The 11,642-nt window shown below is 44.5% G+C and overlaps 1 protein-coding gene across 2 annotated transcripts in view; it reads right to left on the reverse strand.

The window, feature by feature from the left end:
- trpm7 (transient receptor potential cation channel, subfamily M, member 7) overlaps positions 1-11,153 on the reverse strand; it is a 29,772-nt gene extending 18,619 nt beyond the window's left edge. The window contains exons 1-9 of one of the 2 annotated variants that reach the window (XM_052581758.1): positions 10,983-11,153; positions 3,949-4,028; positions 3,761-3,799; positions 3,482-3,680; positions 2,375-2,588; positions 1,914-2,038; positions 1,460-1,631; positions 1,069-1,243; positions 762-885 (exon numbers count right to left, since the gene is read on the reverse strand). In XM_052581758.1, the coding sequence (XP_052437718.1) occupies positions 762-885; positions 1,069-1,243; positions 1,460-1,631; positions 1,914-2,038; positions 2,375-2,588; positions 3,482-3,680; positions 3,761-3,799; positions 3,949-4,028; positions 10,983-10,985 (1,131 nt within the window). In that variant the 5' untranslated portion in view covers positions 10,986-11,153. Of the gene's footprint in view, positions 1-761; positions 886-1,068; positions 1,244-1,459; positions 1,632-1,913; positions 2,039-2,374; positions 2,589-3,481; positions 3,681-3,760; positions 3,800-3,948; positions 4,029-5,209; positions 5,688-10,982 lie in introns of those variants that run through there. The other variant, XM_052581759.1, reaches the window with a different exon arrangement.
- Positions 11,154-11,642: the final 489 nt, after the last annotated feature.

The raw sequence follows: 11,642 nt of genomic DNA on the forward strand, positions 1-11,642 counted from the left end.
TAAGTGAGAGTGTGTGAGTGCGATTGAGGGTGCGAGGGAGTGTGTGAGTGAATGAGAGTGAGTGTGAGTGTGAGAGTGAGTGTGCGAGTGAGAGTAAGTGAGAGTGTATGTGAGAGTGTGAGTGAGTGAGTGAGTGCGAGTAAGTGTGAGTGCGAGTAAGTGAGTGTGCGAGTGCGTAATTGAGAGTGTGTGAGTGCGATTGAGTGTGCGAGGGAGTGTGTGAGTGCGAGTAAGTGAGAGTGTGTGAGTGCGAGTGAGTAAGTGAGAGTGTGTGAGTGAATGAGAGTGAGTGTGAGAGTGAGTGTGAGAGTGAGTGAGTGAGAGTGAGTGAGTGAGTGTGTGAGTATGTGAGAGTGTGTGTATGTGAGAGTGTGTGTATGTGAGAGTGTGTGTGAGTGTGAGAGTGAGTGAGTGCAAGTGAGAGCGAATAAGTGTGAGTGCGAGTAAGTGAGTGTGCGAGTGCGTAATTGAGAGTGTGTGAGTGCGATTGAGTGTGCGAGGGAGTGTGTGAGTGCGAGTAAGTGAGAGTGTGTGAGTGCGAGTGAGTAAGTGAGAGTGTGAGTGCAAGTGAGTGTGCGAGGGAGTGTGTGTGAGAGAGTGAGAGACTGTGTGTGTGTGTGTGTGAGAGAGCGAGTGTGTGTGTGCATGCGAGTGAGTGTGTGAGTGTGTGTGTGCGCAAGTGAGTGAGTGCGAGTGAATGTGCGAGTGAGGGAGTGCGTGAGTAAGTGCGAGTACGAGTGAGTGCGAGTGAGTTCATTCACCAGCTCTTTGTTCTTCATGCACTCCATCAGCGTCTGGAAGAGATGCAGTGCGTCACTCTGGCTGAAATTGAAAGTTTTCTTGATTGTCGCAATAATGTCGGCCTCGACGCCGTCAGGAAGCGCTCTACAAACACACACACAGTTCGTCTTGAATCAAGGGGTGTATGTGAAGGTTACTGTATATTCTACATCGAGCTCTTATGACACAAATCACCGTAATAACATCAGACTGATGTCATACTGATACGAGTCATCACAGAGTTCAGAGATTGGCATATAAATCTGTGTGTGTGTGTGTGTGTGTTACCCGTCCTGCTCCGTCTGCTTGTGTACGTATGCCAGTATATCAGCGGCGCGTCCGGTTCCCTCACACACCACCACCGGCACCGGAGGACTCTCCTGAAGATACTCCAGCACCGTCAGGATCACGTTTGGACCGCCTTCGAAGATCAGAGCCACGACCGGGACGCCCTGACCAATGCCTGTGTCAGCAGGAAATACCACTTTACATTTCCAAACATTCATAGTCATTAATTGAAATAAACAAACATCAACTCTCACTGCATTATCACTTTAATGTAATTTTGACATGTGAAAGAGTCGCTTGTGTGAATAACAATGGCTTCAGGATAATAGATGCTTACGAACAACTGGCAGATGAGTGTGTTTATCTGTGTGTGTGTGTGTGTGTGTCTCACGGGCGTGGATTCTCTGCAGGTTAATGTGTTTCTCCAGTTCTCTCCTGAGTTTGACTTCAGCTCCATATTTCCCGACTGTCCCATCATCCACCAGGACAAAATGAGAGTGGAAGTTATTCAGGACGTTGAGTTTACTGAGAGGATTCAGCAGGGTTTGGTAGGGCGCTACAACCTGAACACACACACACACACACACACACACACACACACAATGATTTCATACAGCTGCTTCTGGAACATTTCTTGTGATTTGAAACACTAATCTATCTCTGATTTAAGGTACAGACCTTGTTAATACTGTCCAGCATTACTGTTGTAATATTTCTATCACTGATGTTGGTACATTACCGTTCAGAGGTTAAAAGTCATTATTATTTTTTTAGGTGTGTGAAAGAAGTCTCTTCTGCTCACTAAGACTGCATTTATTTGATCAAATGAGTAAAATGAGTCTCACGTCTCTTCCGATGAGGTCGTTCCTGTTTTCGATCACTCCCCAGGGTGCGATTCCCACCGTACAGATTTTCCGAGCCGATCTGGACATATGTTCCTTCAGAGCGTCCCCCACATGTTTGGCCACACCTGGAAACACAGTGGAAAAACCCCCACAGTCAGTGGTTATAGTGACCGTGACCCCCAAGGGGTCGTGACCTCTCTTCACAAGTGTGTGTGTTCAGCAGCAAGTGTCTGTGTGTGTGTAGAGGCAATGTGAGTGTGTAAACACTAATAAAGTGTATCAACCTGATCTTTAAACTCAAATGACTGTCATTATGATAATCAAGTTAATCCTGTAACTGCTATATGAACACACACACACACACACACACACACACTCGCTGAGTCTGCGGTCTGTACAGCAGGTAGAGAGTCTGGTGCCACACATCTGTACCCATGATGCACTAGTAATGAGTGTGTGACCTGTGTTGACCCCTCCGGTCAGGATCCAGGCCCCGGTGGTGACAGCAGCTTTGATCAGTCCTTTTCCCACCACCTGTTTGATCCGCGGATGCAGGTCGAAGTTCTGGATTCCCCCGTGAACGCTGATGACGATCTTTGGCAGCTCCATCTGCCACTCCTTCAGCATGAGCCTCAGGATGGCCTCCGGACGGGAGTCATAGGAGAGACGCACATACTGCAGAGAGCAGAGCAGGACAACATTAACCCCTGACCAATCAGAACGCTGGACTGGACTGACATCATTAATCCCTGACCAATCAGAACGCTGCACTGAGTGACATCATTAACCCCTGACCAATCAGAACGCTGCACTGAGTGACATCATTAACCCCTGACCAATCAGAACGCTGCACTGAGTGACATCATCAACCCATGACCAATCAGAACGCTGCACTGAGTGACATCATTAACCCCTGACCGATCAGAGCGCTGCACTGGACTGACATCATTAACCCCTGACCAATCAGAACGCTGCACTGAGTGACATCATTAACCCCTGACCGATCAGAGCGCTGCACTGGACTGACATCATTAACCCCTGACCAATCAGAACGCTGCACTGAGTGACATCATTAACCCCTGACCAATCAGAGCGCTGCACTGAGTGACATCATTAACCCCTGACCAATCAGAGCGCTGCACTGAGTGACATCATTAACCCCTGACCAATCAGAGCGCTGCACTGAGTGACATCATTAACCCCTGACCAATCAGAGCACTGCACTGGGTGACATCATTAATCCCTGACCAATCAGAGCGCTGCACTGGACTGACATCATTAACCCCTGACCAATCAGAACGCTGCACTGAGTGACATCATTAACCCCTGACCAATCAGAACGCTGCACTGAGTGACATCATTAACCCCTGACCAATCAGAGCGCTGCACTGAGTGACATCATTAACCCCTGACCAATCAGAGCGCTGCACTGAGTGACATCATTAATCCCATCTGAACAGAACTGAGTGCAGTGCAGTGCACATATGATCATTCAGAGTGTTATCTCTGTGTGTGTGTGTGTGTGTGTGTGTGTGTGTGTGTGTGTGTGTGTGTGTGTGTGTTCAGACCTTGGCTCTGTATGAGTGGGATCCTCCCTGGAAGTTGATGACTCCATAAGCGTCAGTGGGACTCTCCTCCGTGTGCTTCTCCACTGACCACTGCTCCAGATCGGACAGCTCTCCCTCGGTCAGACGCACGTCTGAGTATTTCACTGCCAGTGTGGCGCTGAAGCCCACGTGCTGCCGAACCAGACGCCCACAGCAGCATCTACACACACATACACACGTCAGCACACACTCCATCTGAACACCTCAACTGTGACAAACGTCGTGTTTCGTGACACTCACCGCACGAGCTGCTGACAGATTTGGCATCCTGGGAGGCATCTGCAAAAACAGAGGGACACCAGAACTACTATGTGATAATAACATGAAATGAACTGAATGAAGTCATGCTGATTCAGCCCCATCGCCGATGTTTGCGCTTCAACAGACAAGTCTGAGCCTGTTATAACAACATGAAGCGTATGACGTACCTGTGCGGGTCTTTTGACACGGGCAGTATATAGACACATTCCCTCTTGGTGAAACTGTGTTCGATCCAGGACTTCTGGGACTGCAGAAGAGAAACAGGATCAACATAAACCAGCAGTTCATTTCAGACGGTCACTGTGCCCCGACTGACATCTCACACTGAAACAGTGACGTAACAGAAGCAGCATCCGATCTCTTCTTCCTTACGGTCACATTCATCTGAGCGTAACAAAACACAGGGCGGGGCTTGGCTCTATGCATCGGTTGTTGATTGGATGTTGAGATGTGGGCGTGGCTCTCAAATGGAGGCAGAAGTGAACGAGCATGTAGTGGATTGAAAGAAAGAGACTAAACGATTGGAGTCCTGCATACATCACAAGAGCGAAGCCTGTCGTCTCACTGGATTACACATTACTGCATCCACATTTAATTTAAGATAAACAGATTGAATGAAGTTCCAATAGAATGAAAAAAAAAAAAAAAGACCTCAAACGTTAAAATAAAGATCAGATTGTATGCATGGTCATATAAATATTAAACACTGATGAGTGTCATTTTAATCATGTGATTCACATCAGCTAATAGTAATTAGGTTTGTCATGAAACCACAATGATATACACTGAAAACGATCACCACAAACCGAGTGACTACCTTCAGATGTCCACTATTACAGACATCTAACGTCACCTTTATTCCTACAGCGCCTTCCACAGATCGAGTGTTGTGAGACTACCGTCTACATCAGCACTAATCATCAGGTTTACAATAATAACTACAGCAACAAACACTAGATTACTACCTTAGACCTGATTTAAGATCCACCCAGATCAGGAGAGTCTAACTCCGTCACTAGTTCCTCCTCAGCCTGAAGACATGTTTGTTTCTCTCTGGACTGATATAAAGCGGTCACTGCAGCAGTGATCTACACACTTCTGAATCAACTCAGACGTCAGTGATGTATACAAGCAACAAGTCTAGAGCCGCATCCATCAATCTCATCACTTAACACAAACTCAAATCCATCATTTACTCTCCCTCACGACGTTTCAAACCTGTCTGGCTTTCTCCCGTCGAGCAGAGGACGACGGATTTAACACCAGGGATTTTTAATTAAACTTCCCAAAGTTCCTTTCTGCTCCCAGCCTGAGCTCCCAGCATTCCTGTGGAGCCGAAGTGTCCAGCGAACACGAGCGGATTACACACATATTTGAGCAGAAACACTGAAAGCCATAAACACAGAGACTGAGACGGTGTCCATCTACCTCTTCATCCTCATCTTCATCCTTCTGCCGCAGCAGCGAGTACAGAAACATCACCAGACGCTGAGAGAGAGACGGTGTTTCTGAGCACAGTTCATCAGCAGGAGTACGAGACGGAGCTGATGAATGTTTCTGACCGAGAACAGGCTTATTACAGAGAGAGAGAGAGAGCTTAGCGTGTGCGCCGCGTGTAGTGACTGCAGCAGAGATCAGTGTAAACCGTGTTCACTCCACATAAACAAACCCAACCCTTCACTGCTCTAGAACCACTTACAGACCCAGAGGAACTCATCCGCACCTGAACACATTTACACTCATGATTCTGACACACGCTTCCATCCGAGCACTGATTTCTAGGTGAAATATAGTGAACAGTTGTGACATTAGCCAAGAATGGTAACCCATACTCCTGCCAGCACCGAGACTCGAACCTGCAACCTTCAGGTTAAGACTCCAGCTCTCTAACCATTAGGCCACCGAAGTACTTTTATTTTTAATTTCAGGTAATATCCAAAGATTTGCATTCATCGGAAATAAAAATCTTTTGTAACATTGTAACATTTTCTTTTCTTTTTTTTCGGTGGGGGGGGGGGGGGTTTATAGAAATGAATACTTTTATTTAGCAAGGATGCTTAGCTTTACATTGATCAATAAGACATTTATAAATGTTTAAAAAAAGATATCTATTTCAGATAAATGCTGTACTTCTGAACTTTCTATTTATCAAAGAAACCTAAAAAAAAAGAAAAAAAACTACTCAACACAATAATAAATGTTTTTGAGCAGCAAATCAGAATATTAGAACGATTTCTGAAGATCATGAGACTGGAGTAATGATGCAAAAAATCAGCTTTGAAATCAGAAATAAATTACATATTAAAATATATTCATATTGAATGCAGTTATTTTGAATTTTAAAAATATTTCACAATATGAATTATATTCTGGATCAAGTAAATGTAAAGTCTTCTTTAAAAACATGAAATATTAACTTCTGACTGGTAGTGTGTATATTATTGTGAAGAATGGCTTGATTTCACTTTGGACTGCTAAATGATGAAATGTAAGTGAATCATCAGATGTGTAATAATCGTGAAGATGAGATGAAGAATCATGATTAGATCCAGTCTCTGTACGTGACTCCATCAAACTTTACAGTCTGGACACTGATAACAGCTTCAGCTCGAGACGAATTAAAGGACACACATCTCAGATGAGGATTTCTGATAAACGCTATGAAGATCATGGTCCTCTAGCTCCATAAACACAGAGATAACGGCCGTGTCTTTATCAGATGTTCAGATAACACACACACACACGCACCTGCACCGACTGAACCCAATCCACATCACAGCGATTCAGTCCAGCACACAAACACTTCCAGGTCACCAGGGGTCACGGCACACTACTAGAGGTCAGTGACTCACAACAGCTCAAACACAGACCGCTGTTTATTACTGCATTTCAGTTTATAATACACTAAAAACACTCACATTTCAAATAAACGTTGCTCTTCTGAACTTGCTATTCATCTGTGAATCCGGAACAATACAATGCCTCACGCTTTCCACAGAAATAATACTCAGAAATGTTTCTCGAGCAGTAAATCATCATATTATTCTGATTTCTGAAGATCATGTGACACTGAAGACTGGAGGAATGATGCTGAAAATACAGCGGAGCATCACAGAAATACATTACACTTTAACACAGAAAAGTGCTGCTTTACACTATAATAATAATATTACACTGTTTTACTGTATTTTAGAAGAGACTCCTAAAAGTTCAACACCCCGGTGTGTGACTGAAATGACTCCTCTGACTGTTTTCTCAAACACACACACACACACACACACACACACACACTCGGTGTCTATACAGTGTCTGACCGATGGAAATCTGCTTTCATTTACTGATGAAACAGATCCTGAGAGTGGGTCAAACCTCCACCGATCGTCCTTCACCTTCAGATCTGAACTCAGCTGGAGCTGGTGTGTGTGTGTGTGTGTGTGTGTGTGAGAGAGAGAGAGTGTGAGTGTGTGTGTGAGACTGATATCACAGTATCGAATTCGTCATAACACTGGCCTTTACACACACAGCAGACTCTCTCTCACACAGAAAGCGCTCTTTTCCAGACTCTAAATGAAACGACTTGATTATTAATGACAGTCTCTTCCCATCTCAGACTGAAGGGAGTCTCTCCACAGACCGGCTCAGATCAGAAATTACTGTGTTTGACTCAAACTACTGAATCTGATTTAAACACAGAGTTCAGCTGCTCGAGGTAAGAGTGAATTACAGTCTCTCTCTCTCTCTCTCGGGTCTGGTATTACAGTAATCTTGAGCATGTGACGCTTAAGTTTCTGTGTGAAGAAAATACATCCACCGTTTCAGCTGAAACACACACACACACACACACACACACACACACACACAGTCTGTCAGATCAGAAATCATCAGTGTCCTGCAGCACAGAAGCGGTCATCAGTAGTTTGTTTGTAATGTTTGATTAGTAATATTCATTGCTAAGAACTTCATCTGAACAACTTTAAAGATGATTTTCTCAATATTTAGATTTTTTTGCTCCCTCAGATTCCAGATTTACACATAGTTGTGTTTCAGACAGATATTGTCCTCCGAACAAAACCATGATTTATTCAGCTTCAGAAAAACGGACAGGTTTTTCTCGAGGGACACAGTTGATTGATTAAAGCACAGATCAGTCAGGACAGATGCACATGGTGAGGAACGTGCCGTCGGTTCATTAACCAATCCGGCAAGAAAACATCGAAATAATTTTACAAATGTAGAATTCAAGAACGTGCTGTGAAGAGGAGATCCGTACACGCATCACAAACTCAAGACGTTCTCGAGACGCAGACGTCTAACTCACGTCTCTGGAGATCAGGGTTTTCTGAACAGCACAGATGTGTTTTATAAACCTGCGTCGAGTCGAACATCAGAGATGCAGTAACACGACTCAAACGTGTTCAGAGACACGGACAGAAGCACATATTAACAGGTTCCAGCGCTCGCTTCTTCATCTCTTCATCTCTTTAACAGCCGCTGTCTCCATCAATCACCAGAAATTAGGAAAATACCACCAAACCTTTCACAAGTTTCAACCCTGAAGGATATTACACCATAAATACCAATATATATGAATAATATCCCACTCTTGAACTGAATTGCAAAGCTCTTCGTCTGCGGTTAAGGTTTGGTGGTTTAGGTTAGGGTTAGGTTTAAGGGTCAAGATGTAACTACTGATATAAACTACAGAACTACAGGAAGCTACTGTTATATAAAGTAACAAGTGCATTGTATCAAATGATTAATTTAAAGGCAATACATAAGATAAAAATAAGACACAAAGTGGGTCTATGAACACGAGGAACTCATTTGCTCGTCATGATGACTTTGCTTCTTGTGTGGAACATAAAAGATGATATTCTGAAGAACGCTGGGAACCGAACAGCACTGACACAGAAACATTTCTCAAAATACCTTCTCGTGTGTTCCAAAGACGACACAAAGTCAAACAAGATGAAATGATGACGAACAACAATAAAGACCATGACGCACGCCGTCCTTCTGTCGAACACCAAACTAAACTATCATCTAATTCTGACGCTCTATTGAGCAGCGCTTCTCCGAAACGGAGCAGAAATATTAGCTTTGAGACCCATCCACGTTCATCGTGTTCTTACAGGGGTCACGAGGGTCAGCTCAACTAGTTTAGACAAAAATCAGCCCTAGGCCCAAAAACACCCAGGAGCCTGTAGTGCAGGTAAACCAGGTTCCATTCGCCCAAACCACCACAGAAGAGACGATCAGATCAGATCAGATAATCAATAACTACACAACCCTGGACCTGAACCCGCGCATTACACCATCATCTGAAGCTGAATAAATCATCTCTCACTGATGTGTGGTTTGTTCGGAGGACAGTATTTGTCTGAGATACAACTATTTGTAAATCTGGAATCTGAGGGAGCAAAAAAATCTAAATATTGAGAAAATCATCTTTAAAGTTGTTCAGATGAAGTTCTTAGCAATACATATTACTAATCAAACATTAAGTTCTGATATATTTACAGTAAGAGATTTACTAAATATCTTCATGAACATGATCTTTACTTAATATCCTAATGATTTTTGTCATAAAAGAGAAATGTATAATTGTGACTCATACAGTGTTTTGTTGTCTATTTCTACAAATATATCTGTGACACTGATGACTGCTTCTGTGCTGCAGAGACACTGATGTGAATAATGTCACTTCACTATTGTAAACAAACACTTACACCGATGTATACCAACTAATAGTCTAGAAACATACAAGCTGACTCCATAAACACAAACACACACTGAGGAACACAAACACACACGGAGGAACACAAACACACACTGAGGAACACAAACACACACGGAGGAACACAAACACACACGGAGGAACACAAACACACACGGAGGAACACAAACACACACTGAGGAACACAAACACACACGGAGGAACACAAACACACACGGAGGAACACAAACACACACGGAGGAACACAAACACACACTGAGGAACACAAACACACACGGAGGAACACAAACACACACGGAGGAACACAAACACACACGGAGGAACACAAACACACACTGAGGAACACAAACACACACTGAGGAACACAAACACACACTGAGGAACACAAACGCCAGATGATCGAGATCCATTACGAGTGGAACGAATCTAACAAGAATCGGTCAACATTAATATCTGGATATTGTTTAGTTTACGCAGTAAATTACAGTAGATTACACAGCTAACAGTTACATGCAACCTTGTTTGCCAACATTTTTCCAAAATATCTTCTTTTGAGTTCAACAGAAGAACCCCACACAGGTTTGGAACAATCTGAGCACGAGTAAATGATGACTGTCTCTTTAAGATCCATGAAACCTTTCCATCGCACACGAGCTTTTTAACAGTAAAACACGGTTCTTTTAAAGAACTGTTCATAAAAAGATTCTTCTGTGAAAGACTCTCGGAGCAAGTTATTTTTGTGCCGCTGGAATAAAATAAACGCCACTAGTATTTGAAGAGCTGCTGAACGTCACAGTGTTTGCCTGAGAATCATCAGATCTGTTTAGAAACACTGATTTACGATTTTATCACGATTTCGAGTCTCATAGTAATCTCACCATCGCTGGATTCGAGGACTTCACTTGATTTATACTTCAGTAGATCGTTAGCGTCACGTGACGCTCCAGCAGCACGGACACACGCCAGAACACGAATTCACAAACACAAACATATTTCCAAAGTGTAAGTGAACATAAAACAGCGCAAATCTAACATGATTATAATCAGCGCGAGCGAGCGCAGAACTCGCGCCATTCACGAGCCGCGCGCGGCGCCAACGCAGTGTTTATGTTTGAATATTGTTATATTTAACCGTTATTACAGTTATTATGCCTCTGAGTGTCAGTGGGCTGCGGAACCGAGCGCAACGCGAGCAGCTAAGCTAACTCGACTGTTTCCATAACCGGAGGCTTTACGTTCATTCCGCGCACGATCGTTGTGATCTACGTACGACGGTGTTCGAACGCGACGCCAGATGTTTCCAGCGCGCTCCGCCGGTACCGGGGTTCGGTGCGCACACGCGTCACAGCAGCTAACGCTAGCGGCGAGCCACGAGCAAGAACGCTTCGACGCGACGCCCGACCAGCTGTCAGCGCGTTCGTCTCGTGCGCCACGCAAGCGCTAGAATACCACAGAGATGCGTACCATTCTCTTCACCGTTCAGAGTCGCGACGCGCTGATCCAGAGCGTCTAGCCATCTATCGGCGCCGTGCTGCTCGGTGAGCCGCGGAAGAAGATCCCGGTGGCGGCGGAGGGAGTCGTGTGCGTCCGCTGCAGCTCCAGCGGAAGGTGGATTTTTCATAATTGTGGGACTCTGGACTGACGCAGCGTGACGGAGGAGGTTTGAGCCCCGCCCCCCAGCTGAGTCAGAGCGGGGGGCGGGACGTCACGTCTCACCTACACACACACACACACACACACACACACCCACACACACACACACACACACACTCTCTCTCTCTCTCTCTCTCTCTCTCTCTCTCTCTCTCTCTCTCTCTCTCTCTCTCTCTCTCTCACACTCACACACACACACACACACACACACACACACACATGTTTGTTTGTGTGTAAAGTGTTTTCATCCCATAGGTGTAATGGTTTTTATTCTGTAGAAACTGTATATTCTATGTCCCTTCACCAACCCTACACCTAACCCTAACCCTCACAGGAAACTTTGTGCATTTTTACTTTCTCAAAAAAACTCATTCTGTATGATTTATAAGTGATTTGAAAAATGGGGACATGGGTTATGTCCTCATAAGTCACCCTCTCCTTGTAATACCTGTGTCATACCCATGTCATTAT

This window comes from Carassius gibelio, chromosome B18, assembly GCF_023724105.1.
Source record: "Carassius gibelio isolate Cgi1373 ecotype wild population from Czech Republic chromosome B18, carGib1.2-hapl.c, whole genome shotgun sequence".
NCBI lineage: Eukaryota > Metazoa > Chordata > Actinopteri > Cypriniformes > Cyprinidae > Carassius > Carassius gibelio.